General features: G+C 49.6%; 1 protein-coding gene across 1 annotated transcript; it reads left to right on the plus strand.

Annotated features, from left to right (window-relative positions):
* The first annotated feature begins 1568 nt into the window (after nt 1-1568).
* LOC116966744 (cytochrome P450 2D6-like) lies at nt 1569-14210 on the plus strand. The gene is made up of 9 exons (XM_033013044.1): nt 1569-1995; nt 3023-3185; nt 3872-4027; nt 5146-5306; nt 6862-7035; nt 7468-7612; nt 9760-9947; nt 11745-11886; nt 13383-14210. The coding sequence occupies exons 1-9, from the start codon at nt 1813-1815 to the stop codon at nt 13577-13579; spliced, it is 1509 nt and encodes a 502-aa protein (XP_032868935.1). The 5' UTR covers nt 1569-1812; the 3' UTR covers nt 13580-14210.
* Nucleotides 14211-16202: the final 1992 nt, after the last annotated feature.

The following is a 16202-nucleotide window of genomic DNA, read 5'->3' on the forward strand; positions in this document are numbered from 1 at the left end:
CGGGGACTTTAAATCTTCGACCGCCGGCCTGCGGCCTACACCAACCTGAAGCCGCGGTCTCCGGTGGGGAGGCATCGATTCAGGACTTACCTGGACTTTTGCCTTGTCTACTCATCTGGAACCCCGCAGCGGAGGCTGTGGAGGGTTGAGGTCCCGACCACGCGGGGGAAATGGAGGAGGACTGGCCAAATGTTGTGCCTTCCACTACAGTGATGTATGCTGTGGTGGATGTTTGTGTTAATTTTTTATTGTGTTTTTGTGTGTTATTTGTTTAGGGAGGTTCTACTGCAGTTGTACAGGGTCTTGGTGAGACCACACCTGGAGTATTGCGTACAGTTTTGGTCTCCTAATCTGAGGAAAGACATTCTTGCCATAGAGGGAGTACAGAGAAGGTTCACCAGACTGATTCCTGGGATGTCAGGACTTTCATATGAAGAACTGGATAGACTCGGCTTGTACTCGCTAGAATTTAGAAGATTGAGGGGGGATCTTATAGAAACTTACAAAATTCTTAAGGGGTTGGACAGGCTAGATGCAGGAAGATTATTTGCGATGTTGGGGAAGTCCAGAACAAGGGGTCACAGTTTAAGGATAAGGGGGAAATCTTTTAGGACCGAGATAAGAAAAACATTTTTCACACACAGAGTGGTGAATCTCTGGAATTCTCTGCCACAGAAGGTAGTTGAGGCCAGTTCATTGGCTATATTTAAAAGGGAGTTAGATGTGGCCCTTGTGGTTAAAGGGATCAGGGGGTATGGAGAGAAGGCAGGTACAGGATACTGAGTTGGATGATCAGCCATGATCATATTGAATGGCGGTGCAGGCTCGAAGGGCCGAATGGCCTACTCCTGCACCTATTGTCTATGTTTCATTGTACCGCTGCTGGCAAATTCATTTCACTTGCACTTTATGTGCAAGTGACGAGTAAAACTAATTGATTGATTGATTGATTTTTGATTCGTACAGGCGTCAGGGTTTATGGGGAGGAGGCAGGAGAATGGGATTAGGAGGGAGAGATAGATCAGCCATGCTTGAAGGATGGGATGGACTTGATGGGCCCAATGGCCTAATTCTGCTCCTATCCCTTATGGACATGAAAATGCCAAATTGGTCAATGGCTCGATAGCAGTCCATATGTTGGAAGATTTGACTGGATAGGATGCAAACAAGATATTTTCACAGCATCACGGCGCATGTGAAAATCATAAGCCAATTCCAACAGCGATGGAGAGAGGAATCTGCTGTTCTGGAGCCTTGCCAGAGGACAGAGTGCAGCACAAAATAAACAACAAGGCTAGTGTAATCTCCAGGGCCATGTAAGTCCCTCTGTTACATGCAAACCACCACAAAAAACAAGACTCTAAACTCAACTGATTATAGGAACAGTCTCGGGAAAAAAACACCCCTTTCAACGGAGACTTTGCAAATGTACTTAGATCAGACGCAAAGTGCCGGAGTAACTCAGCGGGACAGGCAGCATCTCTGGAGAGAAGGAATGTGTGACGTTTCGGGTCGAGACTCGGACTTTAGACGTTGCAAGTTGACTTTGTTCCGCCACAGAAACGTTTTTTTTTTGGCGGAGTTTCACAAGTTTTGCAAACTTACTGTGAGAAGTTTCTAAACACCGCTCCCACCAGCACTGGAGATTTTTTCGACAAGTCCTTGCAAGTAAAGTTGAGTGGGAGGAAGGGAAGGGAAGGGAAGGCAGACACAAAAAGCTGGAGTAACTCAGCGGGGACAGACAGTGTCTCCGGAGGGAAGGAACAGGCGACGTTTTGGGTCGAGACCCTTCTTCTTTGACTGTCTACGAGGATGGCTGGACTACGCTGGCCCGATGCTCAGGAGCTCTTGGTACTCCTGCTGGGGTTGTTGCTGGTGTGCTATCTCATCAGGGCAAGGATGTCGAACAAGCTTCCCCCGGGACCTTCTGCCTGGTGGCAGCTTGTAAATATCTTCTCTTCTGACCGAAAACCTCCCCATATTCAGCTGGAACAGGTACGTGGGGAGGTGTGGGTGGGGGGGGGGGGGGGGGGGGGTTAGAGAAACGGCCGATCTCGACAAGAGGGCTTGGACACATTAGAGTCAGGAAACATGTCCCCGATGTTGGGGGAGTCCAGAACCAGGGGCCACACAGTTTAAGAATAAGGAGTAAGCCATTTGGAACGGAGACGAGGAAACACTTTTTCTCACAGAGAGTGGTGAGTCTGTGGAATTCTCTGCCTCAGAGGGCGGTGGAGGCAGGTTCTCTGGATGCTTTCAAGAGAAAGCTAGATAGGGCTCTTAAAGATAGCGGGGTCAGGGGATATGGGGAGAAGGCAGGAACGGGGTACTGATTGGGGACGATCAGCCATGATCACATTGAATGGTGGTGCTGGCTCGAAGGGCCAAATGGCCTACTCCTGCACCTATTGTCTATTGACAAAATTCATAAGCTCATTAGTGACAGGAGCAGAATTAGGCCATTCGGCCCACTGAGTCTATGGTGGCCCAGCAGAAGAGCTGCTGCCTTACAGCACTTAAAGCGCCAGAGTCCCGAGTCACGACCTTCTCCCCGTGACCTGCGTGGGTTTTCTCCGGGATCTTCGGTTTCCTCCCACACTCCAGAGACGTGCAGGTTTGTCGGTTAATTGGCTTGGTGTAAGTGTAAATTGTCCATCAAGTGTGTCGGATATTGTTAGTGTGCGGGGATCGCTGGTCAGTGCGGATATGGTGGGCCGAAGGGCCTTTTTCTGCGCTGTATCTCTAAAAAAAAGTCTCCACCGCCATTCAATCATGGCTGATCCATCTCTCCCTCCTAACACCACCCCCCTGCCTTCTCCCTGACACTCGCACTAATCAAGAATCTATCTCTGCCTTAAAAATATGCACTGACTTGGCCTCCACTGCCGTCTGTGGCAATGAATTCCACAGATTCACCACCCTCTGATGAAATAAATTCCTCCTCATCTCCTTCCTAGTCTAGACAGTGATGACTAGCCGTCTAGTCAGTGGTGGGTTCATCTGTTGTTTCTTCCTTAACCAGTACAGAAAGAGATACGGGGACGTTACGACACTGTACATATTGTGGATGCCAATTATACTTCTAAGTGGGTTTCAGACAATCCAGGAGGCTCTGATCCAATACAGCAGGGAATTTGCTGGCCGCCCTAGGACACGCATCAATGATCTCCTCACCAAATGTCAAGGTAATGGAAATGTGGCTATTTTCTACGTATGTGTAGAGCAATCTTGGCTGTGGAGGCCAAGTCAGGGGATATTTTTAAGGCAGAGATAGATAGATTCTTGATTAGTACGGGTGTCAGGGGTTACGGGGAGAAGGCAGGAGAATGGGGTTAGGGGGGGAGAGATAGTTCAGCCATGATTTGTATACTTGATGGGCCGAATGGTCTAATTCTGCTCCTATCACTTATGACATGACCTTGTGGGGTCCATAAGTGACAGGTGGACACAGGTGAGGGGGGCGTTTCTTTAGCAGATAGTCGGACAAAGGTCAGAGGTGATGAAAAGACAAAAAAAGTGGAACAGAGAAAAAGAGGAGGGACGAGGAATGTAAAGTCATCGAGGTGGAAGTTTAGTTTTAGTTTAGAGATACAGCGTGGAAACAGGCCCTTCAGCCCACCATGTCCGTGCCGGCTACTCTATCACCAACACAACACTACACTCAATAGGGACAATTTACCATTTTTACAGAAGACTAATTGGCCTACAAGCCTGTACGTCTTTGGAGTGTGGGGGAAACCTGGGCACCCGGGGGGAAAACCCACGAGGTCCCGACCGAAACATCGCCGGTCCATGTTCTCCAGGGTTGCCGCCTGAGTTACTGCAGTGCTTTGTGTCTTTATCAACAATTATTTTACCCCTTTTGTCTCAGGCATCATTTATGCACCCTACGGGAGGTCCTGGAAACAGCAGCGAAGATTCACTCTCACCATTTTGAGAAACTTTGGACTGGGGACAATTACTTTTGAGGAGAAAATCCTGGAGGAGGCCAAGTATTTGATCGACACGCTCAAGGCACCGTTGGAAGGTAAGATTCGGCACAGTTTTATTTCCCTGCTTATATTGTTCTGTCATTGATTTGACATCAATATCTCAGAATAAAGAAAGGCTTAGAACAAATGTAAAATTGTCCCTAGCGTGTGTAGGATAGTGTGAGTGTGCGGGGATCGCTGGTCAGCGAGGACTCGGTGTGCCGAAGGCCCTGATTCCGCGCTGTATCTCTAAACTTATCTATAAAAAAGATGAGGGGGAATTTCTTTGGTAAGTTTTCTTTTGTTTAGTATAGAGATAGTGTGAAAACATACCCTTCGGCCCACGGAACGAACACACACACACACGCACGCACACGCACACGCACACACACACACACACACGCGCGCGCGCACACGCACAACACTCACAACACTCACACACCACACACCACACACCACACACCACACACCACACACCACACACCACACACCACACACCACACCACATCACACACACACACACACACACACCACACACACACAAACACCACACACACACACACACCACACACACACCACACGACACACAACAACAACTACAAACACAACGCGGCGCACAACCACACACACACACACAACACACACACACACACACAACAACCAACACACACACACACACACACACACGCGCGCGCACACACACACACACACACAACACACACACACGCAACACACACACACACAACACACCCACAACACCACACACACACCACACGCACGCACAGCGACGCACGCACACACACACGCGCGCACACACTCACACACACACACGCGCGCACACACACACACACACGCACACACACACACACACACACACACACACACACACACACACACACACACATACGATGTACAATTATACCATTAGCCCATTAGCCTACAAACCTGTACGTCTTTGGAGTCTCGAAAGTAGAAACCGGAGCACCCAGAGAAAACCCACGCAGGTCACGGGGGGAACGTGCAAACTCCGTGCGGACAGCACCCGTGGTCAGGATTGAAGCCGGGTCTCTGGCGCTGTGAGGCAGCAGTTCTACCTGCTGCGCCACTGTGCCACACACGGTACACGTGACATTGAACTAAACTAGGAGTCGACCAACATCCCGCTCTCATGCAGGTCAAGCAGCGGACCCCCGCCCTGTTATCACCAGCGCCGTTTCCAATGTCATGTGCATGATCATCTTCGGCAGACGCTTCCACTATGAAGACAAGACCTTCAAACACTTGGTCGGGCTGTACGACCAGATGCTGAGAATACACTCAGGGTTCTGGATGAGGGTGAGTGAAATTTCAATGGGTAAGTGTGGCGGGTTGCCCACAGTAGGGGAATCACTACATGATGGGCCGAATGGCCTAATTCTGTTCCTATCACTTTTGAACTTATGAACTGCAGGTGCTGGTTAATGCACAAGAGGATGCAAAGTGCCGGAGTAACATGTCGAACATGTTTAGGTCTGAAGAAGAGTCCCGACCAGAAAACGTCACCTTTTTGTTTATTTTGATACAGTGCGGAAACAGGCCCTTCGGCCCACGGGTCCGTGCCGACCAGCGATCCCCGCACACCAACACTATCCCACACATACCAGGGACAATTTTTACATTCATAACAAGCCAATTAACCTACAAACCTGCACGCCTTTGGAGTGTGGGAGGAAACCGAAGATCTCGGAGAAAACCCACGCTGGTCACGGGGAGAATGTACAAACTCCGTACAGACAGCACCCGTAGTCGCGATCGAAACCTGCTGACCGGCGCTGTAAGGCAGCAACTCTACCGCTGCGCCACCTATCCACGTTCTCCAGAGATACTGCCCGGCCCGCTAAGTTACTCCAGCACGTTTTGCACTTTCACTCAGATATAATGTACATTTTTGATGGGCTTTCCAACATCTGCATCCCCTGCGCTATCGGTCAGAGAGTCATCGTGTCAGACAGCATGGACAGCAATTATTTGTGGACAGTATCACCCCACATTTCCCCCAAACCCCCACAGAATTAGTTGTAGGCAAGTACCTCGACAGCTGTTCGAAAACTTCATTGAGTTCCTGAGAGGCCCAAACCTGAGGGGCGGCCACAGTGGTAGAGTTGCTGCCTCACAGCGCCACAGACCCGGGTTCGATCCCGACTACGGGTGCTGTCTGTATGGAGTTTTGTGTTCTGCCCGTGACCTGCGTGGGTTTTTCTCCGAGATCTTCGGTTTCCTCCTACACACTCCAAAGACGTGCAGGTTTCTAGGTTAATAGGCTCGGTAAAGTTACTAGGGACAATTTACATTTATACCAAGCCAATTAACTTGCAAACCTGTACGTCTTTGGAGTGTGGGAGGAAACCGGAGCACCCGGAGAAAACCCACGCAGGTCATGGGGAGGGCGTACAAACTCCGAGGCAGCAACTCTACTGCAGTAACTAACCATATAACCATATAACAATTACAGCACAGAAACAGGCCATCTCGGCCCTTCTAGTCCGTGCCGAACACTTACTCTCACCTAGTCCCATCTACCTGCACTCAGACCATAACCCTCCATTCCTTTCCCGTCCATATACCTATCCAATTTATTTTTAAATGATAAAATCCACCACTTCCACTGGAAGCTCATTCCACACAGCCACCACTCTCTGAGTAAAGAAATTCCCCCTCATGTTACCCCAAAACTTCTGTCCCTTAATTCTCAAGTCATGTCCTCTTGTTTGAATCGTTGGAAAAAGCTTATCCACGTCAACTCTGTCTATCCCTCTCATAATTTTAAAGACCTCTATCAAGTGCCCCCCTTAACCTTCTGCGCTCCAAAGAATAACATTGTAATTAAGACTATGTCTTTGCTTCCTGCTAGATCTGTGCTGTGTTTCCCATCATCCTCTATCTTCCTGGGCCTCAGCAGAGGATCTTTGAAAACCAGGCCGCCATTTTGGCCATCCTTCAGGGCTTCATCGAGCAGCATCGAGAGACTTTGAGCGGTGAAACCATTCGGGACTTCATTGACGCCTATCTCCTGGAGATGGAAAAGGTGAAGGGACGCAGTTTGTATTGCTGGAAATTGGTGCGGCCACAAGCATGCTCTTCACGTTACTTCAGCAGCTTGATACTTTGCAGGTCCGCATCCCAGGCCTCCAGAAACCCTCTTGGAGTACGGAGCCAGGCCCTTCTGCCCTTCAAGCCAGCACCGCCATTCAATGGCTGACCATGCCCAATCAGTACCCCGTTCCTGCCTTCTCCCCATATCCACTATTTTTAAGAGCCCTATCCAGCTCTCTCTTGAAAGCATCCAGAGAACCTGCCTCCACCGCCCTCTGAGGCAGAGAATTCCACAGACTCACCACTCTCTCTGTGAGAAAAAGTGTTTCCTCGTCTCCGTTCTAAATGGCTTACTCCTTATTCTTTGAAGTCTGACCGCATTCACAACCATTTGCAAAACAGGACAACGTTTTCTCTTTCTCAGGAGCGGGATGGATCCCCCGACTCGATGCTGACAGAGGGAAACCTGCTGCACGATATTCATGACCTCTTCTTGGGTGGGACTGAGACCACCTCGACCACACTGTATTGGGGGCTTCTCTACATGATGGCTTATCCTGACGTACAAGGTAAAGGCAAAACTTCAACCAGGTCTGGGGGGGGGGGGAGGGGGGGGGGGGGGGGTGGGGGGGAGGGGGGGGGGGGTGGGGGGGAGTTCCCCCCGCCACGGGTACAATGTAATCCCGTGCTACCCGCTCCATGGTCGGATAGTCAGCGACTAAACCGTCTCCCCCACCTGGTTTGCCAGGTGAGGAGGGGGCTGTGGACCCCCAGCAGGACCAAAAACAAGACCTGTCAAAGGGCGGATGAGCTTCTAGCGAGCTGGTGATTGAGTTAAGTCAAGTCAAGTCAAGTTTATTTGTCACATACACATACGAGATGTGCAGTGAAATGAAAGTGGCAATGCTCGCGGACTTTTGTGCAAAAGACAAACAACCAAACAACCAAACAAATGATAGGCACAATCATACCACACATATTCTTTTACATAATAAATAATGAAGGGAAGAACGTTCAGTAGAGTTAGTCCCTGGTGAGATTGGCATTTACAGTCCGAATGGCCTCTGGGAAGAAACTCCTTCTCAACCTCTCCGTTCTCACCGCATGACAACGGAGGCGTTTGCCTGACCATAGCAACTGGAACGGAGGCAGTGCAGTGTAGGTTCACGAGATTTATCCCTGGGATGGCGAGACTGTCATATGAGGAAAGATTGAAAAGACTAGGCTTGTATTCACTGGAGTTTAGAAGGATGAGGGGGTGAATCTTATAGAAACATATAAAATTATAAAAGGACTGGACAAGCTAGATGCAGGAAAAATGTTCCCAATGTTGGGCGAGTCCAGAACCAGGGGCCACACAGTCTTAGAATAAAGGGGAGGTCATTTAACACTGAGGTGAGAAAAAAAGTTTTCACCCAGAGAGTTGTGAATTTATGGAATTCCCTGCCACAGAGGGCAGTGGAGGCCAAGTCACTGGATGGATTTAAGAGGGAGTTAGATAGAGCTCTAGGGGCTAGTGGAGTCAAGGGATATGCGGAGAAGGCAGGCACGGGTTATTGATAGGGGACGATCAGCCATGATCACAATGAATGGCGGTGCTGGCTCGAAGGGCCGAATGGCCTCCTCCTGCACCTATTTTCTATGTTTCTAACGGCCATCCACACTTCAGTAGAAGTTGCGATCACTGTCGTACACGGCATTGTAAGGAATGATGATAAAGCACACACACACCAACATCCGATACTTCCAGCGGCGGAAGTCCGCAGGAACTGGAGGACAGAGATGTGTGGTGCCTCCGTCACCGTTCCCGTCGGAAACCAGCGCCACTGAGTCGCTAACGTTTCCAACAATGATGAATGAATGAATGAATGACTTCAACCAGGGCCACTAAACCCCTGTCATGGAGATTTGCAGTTTGGACACAAGCCCTTCAACCCAACTTGCCCACACCGGCCAACATGCCCCGTCTACACTAGTCCCACCTGCTTGCGTTTGGCCCATATACCTCTAAACCTGCCCTATCCTTGTACCTGTCTAACTGTTCCTTAAATGTCGGATAGTCCCTGCCTCCGCTACCTCCTGTGGCAGCCCATTCCATACACCCACCATTAGTTACCCCTCAGGTTCCAATTAAATCTTTTCCCCATCCAATTCAGGTGTGGGAAGGAACTGTAGATGCTGGCTTACACTGAAGATAGACACAAAATGCTGGTGTAACAGCGGGGACAGGCAGCGCCTCTGGAGAGAAGGAATGGGTTAAATCATTCCCCCTTCACATTAAACCCAGGTCCTCTGGTTCTCGGTTGCCCTACTCTGGGCAAGAGGCTTTGCGCGTCTACCCGATCTATTCCTCTCATGATTTTGTACACCTCCTCAAGATCACCCCTCATCCTCCTGCGCTCCAAGGAGTAGAGTCCCAGCCTGCTCAACCTCTCCCCATAGCTCAGCCCGCCCCCCAGTCATGGCAACATCCTTGCAAATCTTCTGTGCACCCTTTTTCAGTTTAATGGGTCGAGACCCTTCAGATTCGGGGGGGGAAGGGAGACATGGAGATAAGGAAGTGCAAGGTGTGAAAAGGAGACATCAAAGGAGATGAAGTTCAAGGTGTAGAGTGCATCATCGATAGCTCGGAGAACGTGGCAACGAAGCAGACGGAGACAGCCAGACATTTTTGCTGTGTGACTTGTTCAGATTTCCTCCTCTCTGCTTTTCGCAGTGAAGTGTCAGAAGGAGATCGATGAGGTGATCGGCCGTTCGCGCCGCCCGTCTATGGAGGACAGTTCCGACATGCCGTACGTCAGCGCAGTTATCCACGAGGTCCAGCGATACGCAAACATATTTCCCGTGTCAGTTGTCCGGGCCATGACACAAGACACCGCATTTATGGGGCACCAAATCAAAAAGGTGACTATTTGGAACAAAAAGAACAAGTCACCCATCCATGGCCTCCAGAGATGTTTCAGTTCGGGACCCTTCTTCAGACACAAAGTGCTGGAGTAACTCAGCGGGTCAGGCAGCACCTCTGGAGGACATGGATGGATGACATTTCGGGTCGCGACCCTTCTGACTCCACCCTTCCTGAGGTCATCTGTTGCCAACCCCGTTTCATTCTGGCCTTCTCCATCTTTCAGCCTAAAGAAAGGGTTCCAACCTGAAAGATCACCTGCCCCTGTTCTCCAGAGATGCTCCCTGACCCGCTGAGTTACTCCCGCATGTTGTGCCTATTTTCACTATCTCTCCCTGGTCAATTGTCTGGAGTAACTCAGTGGGACAGGCAGATGCTCTCTGACCCGCTGAGTTACGCCAGCACCTTGTGTGTTTTTTGTAAACCAGCATCTGTAAACCAGGCCATTTGGAAAAATGGGCTGAAAGATGGCAGATGGAGTTTAATGCTGATAAATGTGAGGTGTTACACCTTGGCAGGACAAATCAAAATAGGACGTACATGATAAATGGTAGGGAATTGAAGAATACAGTTGAACAGAGGGATCTGGGAATAACCGTGCATAGTTCCTTGAAGGTGGAATCTCATATAGATAGGGTGGTAAAGAAAGCTTTTGGTATGCTAGCCTTTATAAATCAGAGCATTGAGTATAGAAGCTGGGATGTAATGTTAAAATTGTACAAGGCATTGGTGAGACCAAATCTGGAGTATGGTGTACAATTTTGGTCGCCCAATTATAGGAAGGATGTCAACAAAATAGAGAGAGTACAGAGGAGATTTACTAGAATGTTGCCTGGGTTTCAACAACTAAGTTACAGAGATAGGTTGAATAAGTTAGGGCTTTATTCTCTGGAGCGCAGAAGGTTAAGGGGGGACTTGATAGAGGTCTTTAAAATGATGAGAGGGATAGACAGAGTTGATGTGATCAAGCTTTTCCCTTTGAGAATAGGGAAGATTCAAACAAGAGGACATGACTTCAGAATTAAGGGACAGAAGTTTAGGGGTAACATGAGGGGGAACTTCTTTACTCAGAGAGTGGTAGCGGTGTGGAATGAGCTTCCAGTGGAAGTGGTGGCGGCAGGTTCGTTGGTATCATTTAAAAATAAATTGGACAGGCATATGGATGAGAAGGGAATGGAGGGTTATGGTATGAGTGCAGGCAGGTGGGACTAAGGGAAAAAAGTGTTCGGCACGGACTTGTAGGGCCGAGATGGCCTGTTTCCGTGCTGTAATTGTTATATGGTTATATGGTTATCTGCAGTCTGAAGAAGGGTCTCGACCCTAAACGTCACCCATTCCTTCTCTCTGCCTGTCCTGCTGAGTTACTTCAGCTTTTTATGTCAGTCTGCAGTTCCTTGTTCTGCCATTTCACTGGTCTGATGTGAAGATTTCTCAAGGTGTGCCTGCTTAGAAGAAATTCTCCTCCTTTCAGTGTCAACGACCGGTAGTTGAACCGAGAAAGATAGAGAAAATAGACACAGAGTGCTGGAGTAACTCAGTGGGTCAGGCAGCATCTCTGGAGGACATGGATGGGTGACGTTTCGGGTCGGGACCATTCTTCAGACTACAACCTTCCTGAGGTCATCTGTTGCCGACCCTGTTTCATTCTGGCCTTCGACATCTTTCAGCCTGAAGAAAGGGTTCTAACCTGAAAGATCACCTGTCCTTGTTCTCCAGAGATGCTCCCTCACCCGGTGAGTTACTCCCGCATGTTGTGCCTGTCTCCGTTCCTTAACCTCGATGTTCTGTCGCTGTAGGACACCCTGGTTTTGATAAACCTATACTCAGCCTTGACTGACGAGGGCCAGTGGAAGCATCCACACCAGTTCAACCCGGAGAATTTTTTGAACGATAGCGGGGAATTCTTCAAGCCAGACGCATTCATTCCGTTCTCAATGGGTGAGTAGCTGGTGAGTGTTGGTGGCCTCTCAGCGCAAGAGACCCGGGTTCAATCCTGACCACGGGTGCTGTGTGTACGGAGTTTCAACTTCAAGTGAGTTTATTGTCATGTGTCCCCGATAGGACAATGAAATTCTTGCTTTGCTTCAGCACACAGAACATAGTAGGCATTGACTAGTAGGCATAGTAGGCATTGATCCAAGCAGTCGTTCCAGGTGCGACAAAGGTTCACCTGTATCTCCTCCAACCTCATCTACCTCATCTGCTGCTCTAGATGTCAGCTGATTTACATCGGGGAGACTAAGCGGAGGTTGGGCGATCGTTTCGCCGAACACCTCCGCTCAGTCCGCAATAACCTACCTGAACTCCCGGTGGCTCAGCACTTCAACTCCCCCTCCCATTCCCAATCCGACCTCTCTGTCCTGGGTCTCCTCCATTGCCAGAGTGAGCAACACCGGAAATTGGAGGAGCAGCACCTCATATTCCGCCTGGGTTGCTTGCGTCCGGATGGCATGAATGTTGAATTCTCCCAGTTTTGCTAGCCCTTGCTGTCTCCTCCCCTTCCTTAACCCTCGAGCTGTCTCCTCCCATCCCCCCGCCCTCGGGCTCCTCATCCTCCCTTTTTCCTTCCTTCTCCCCCCCCCCCCCCCCCCCCATCAGTCTGAAGAAGGGTTTCGGCCCGAAACGTCGCCTATTTCCTTCGCTCCATAGATGCTGCTGCACCCGCTGAGTTTCTCCAGCATTTTTGTGTACCTACCATAATATAAATATATACACACATGAAATTCTTGCTTTGCTTCAGCACAACAGAACATAGTAGGCATTTACTACAAAACAGATAAATGTGTCCATATACCATAATATAAATATATACACACATGAATAAATAAACTGGTAAAGTGCAAATAACAGAAATGGGTTATTAATAATCAGAGTTTTGTCCGAGCCAGGTTTAATAGCCTGATGGCTGTGGGGAAGTAGCTATTCCTGAACCTGGTTGTTGCAGTCTTCAGGCTCCTGTACCTTCTACCTGAAGGTAGCAGGGAGATGAGTGTGTGGCCAGGATGGTGTGGGTCTCTGATGATACTGCCAGCCTTTTTGAGGCAGCGACTGCGATAAATCCCCTCGATGGAAGGGATGTACGTTCTCGCCGTGAGTTTTCTTGGAGATTTTCAGTTTCCTCACACACTCCAAAGACGCGCAGGTTTGTAGGCTCATTGGCTTGGTATAGGTGTAAAATTGTCCCTCGTGCGTGTAGGGTAGTGTTAATGTGCGGGGATCGCTGGCCTGTTTCCGCGCTGTATCTCTAAACTAAACTAAAGCCCAAAATGAGGGTCCAAGTAGTTCCAGTTTGGTTAGCAGAGTCAAGAAGGGGCGAATGGCCACCGGCTAATCTGGGACTTTGTGTAGCGCCACGAACAAGATTAGCGAGGCCGAGCGCAACACCTAACGTATTTCTGGGCCATGTTAAGCCAACCTTCCTCCGTCTCCAACAGGTGTCCGCGCTTGCCTTGGGGAACGTTTGGCCAAAATGGAGCTCTTCCTCTTCTTCACCTCGCTCCTGCAGCACTTGGAGTTTCACTGGCCCGACGCAACCACCTCTCCCAACCTGGAAGGCCAGTACAAAATCGTGGTGGAGCCCCAACCATACGAGATGCTGGTCAGACGCAGGGAGACCTTGGGCGACCTGTGACCTCCGCTAACGAGGCAGAGGGGGGGGGAAGAGTTGGTGACGGGACCAGGAACGATGGGGCGTTTATCTCACGGGCACGATTATCACGGTGGGGCAACGAATTCCGCAGATTCACCGCCCGCTGACTAAAGAAATTCCTCCACGTCTTCCTAAAGGAACATCCTTTAATTCTGAGGCTGTGACCTCTAGTCGTAGACTCTCCCACTAGTGGAAACATCCTCTCCATATCCACTCGATCCAAGCCTTTCACTAATCGGATCTCCGGTTTCCTCTAACACTCCAAAGACATACAGGTTCTTGGGTTAATTGGCTTAGTATAAATGTCAATTGATTATAGGATAGAGTTAGTGTGCGGGGATCGCTGGTCAGCGAGGACTCGGTGGGCTGAAGGGCCTGTTTCCACGCTGTGTCTTTAAACTAAATTAAACAGAAAGCAAAGAATGACTGAGCTACATTAGGACAACAGCCGGCCATGCAGCCCTTCTAGTCTGTGCTAGCCTCTGCACATCAGAACGTTCCTTCCATATGATGTGGATTATGTGCAGATGGATAACTGATGGATACAAGGAACTGCAGATGCTGGTTTACAAAAAAAGACAGAGTGCTGGAGTAACTCAGCGCGTCAAGCAGTATCTAGCTCTAGGGGCTAGCTGAATCAAGAGATATGGGGAGAAGGCAGGCACGGGTTACTGATTGTGGATGATCACAATGAATGGCGGTGCAGGCTCGAAGGGCTGAATGGCCTACTCCTGCACCTATTTTCTATGTTTCTATCTCTGGAGAATGTGAATAGGTGATGTGTTGGGTCGGGGCCTTTTAATTTAGTTTAGACATACAGCACGGAAACAGGCCCTTCGGCCCATCGAGTCCGGGCCGACCAGCGATCCCCGCACACACTAGCACTATCCTACACACACTAAGGACCATTTTTACATTTAAACCAAGCCAATTAGCCTACAAACCTGTACTTCATTGGAGTGTGGGATGAAACCGAAGATCTCGGAGTAAACCCACGCAGGTCACGGGGAGAACGTGCAAACTCCGTACAGACAGCACCCGTAGTCGGGATCGAACCCGCGTCCCTGGCGCCATAGGGCATAACTCTACCGCTGGGCCAACCTGCCTCCTGTTCTCTTTACCGATTGTATTTGGATGGGGGTGGAACAGAGTAAAGTAATTTGAAGGAATGACCTTAATCCTGCCCCTCCCCTCTTCCAAATGTCACCATCTCCCACACCCTGACAATCAGCCTGAAGAAGACCCCTGACCCAAAACCATGTTCTCCTCAGATTCTGCCCGACCCACTGAGTTACTCAAGCATCTTGTGTCTTTTTTTAAAGACAAGGGTTGATCTTGATATGCAGGGCGGCACAGACATTTTGGGCCGAAGGGGCTTTCTTGAGCTGTGCTGTTCCATGTTCTGTGTGTATGTGAGTTTTCAAATGGAGATGTACTCTGAAATGAAATTACTACAATATTAATCCATAACCCGTATAATGCCATTTCCCCCTGCTGTTTGTCTATAGTCAAAGTACCTTCTACAGCAGAATGAATAGAACTCTGTAATTCCCGATAATTAAAACTCACCAATATCTTACTGATGCAATTAATATCCAACTCTTTAAAACAGAATCAATGCAAATAAATAGTTCCAAATACCTTGCTCTGTAGCATCATTAAGAGTTGTTTCAGATCATTGTCTTGTAGGTCAAATCTTGCGGTAATTGGTTGTACTTGTAGTGTGGCACGGTGGCGCATCGGTAGAGTTGCTGCCTTACAGCGCCCAGAGATGCTGCTTTCCATACCAGGGCATCGGAGAAGTCCTCGCTCTTCAGGGAACGGGGATTCCCCTCCGCCACCATAGATGAAGCTCACACCAGGGTCTCATCCATACCCTGTAACACTGCTCTCTCTCCCCATCCCCGCACACACAACAAGGGCAGAGTCCCTCTGGTCCTCACCTTTCACCCCACCAGCCGGCAAATACAACACATAATCCTCCGCCATTTCCGCCACCTCCAACGTGACCCCACCACTCGCCACATCTTCCCATCTCCCCCCATGTCTGCCTTCCGCAAAGACCGCTCCCTCCGCAACTCCCTCGTCAATTCTTCCCTTCCCTCCTGTACCACCCCCTCCCCGGGCACTTTCCGTTGCAACCGCAAGAAATGCAACACCTGTCCCTTCACCTCCCCCCTCGACTCCATTCAAGGACCCAAGCAGTCGTTCCAGGTGCGACAAAGGTTCACCTGTATCTCCTCCAACCTCATCTACTGCATCCGCTGCTCTAGATGTCAGCTGATTTACATCGGGGAGACTAAGCGGAGGTTGGGCGATCGTTTCGCCGAACACCTCCGCTCAGTCCGCAATAACCTACCTGAACTCCCGGTGGCTCAGCACTTCAACTCCCCCTCCCATTCCCAATCCGACCTCTCTGTCCTGGGTCTCCTCCATTGCCAGAGTGAGCAACAGCGGAAATTGGAGGAACAGCATCTCATATTCCGCTTGGGGACCTTGCGTCCGGATGGCATTAACATTGAATTCTCCCAATTTTGCTAGCCCTTGCTGTCTCCTCCCCTTCCTTAACCCTCTAGCTGTCTCCTCCCACCCTCCCATCCGCCCG

The sequence above is a fragment of the Amblyraja radiata genome, chromosome 38, assembly GCF_010909765.2.
Source record: "Amblyraja radiata isolate CabotCenter1 chromosome 38, sAmbRad1.1.pri, whole genome shotgun sequence".
Classification (NCBI taxonomy): Eukaryota; Metazoa; Chordata; class Chondrichthyes; order Rajiformes; family Rajidae; genus Amblyraja; species Amblyraja radiata.

Excerpts from the sequence above, each read along its gene's own strand:
- LOC116966744 (XM_033013044.1), top strand. The coding sequence starts at position 1,813 with ATGGCTGGACTACGCTGGCCCGATGCTCAGGAGCTCTTGGTACTCCTG. Across the intron at positions 3,186-3,871 it reads TCTCCTCACCAAATGTCAAG|GCATCATTTATGCACCCTAC; the intron begins GTAATGGAAATG and ends CTTTTGTCTCAG. Across the intron at positions 7,036-7,467 it reads ATCTCCTGGAGATGGAAAAG|GAGCGGGATGGATCCCCCGA; the intron begins GTGAAGGGACGC and ends TCTCTTTCTCAG.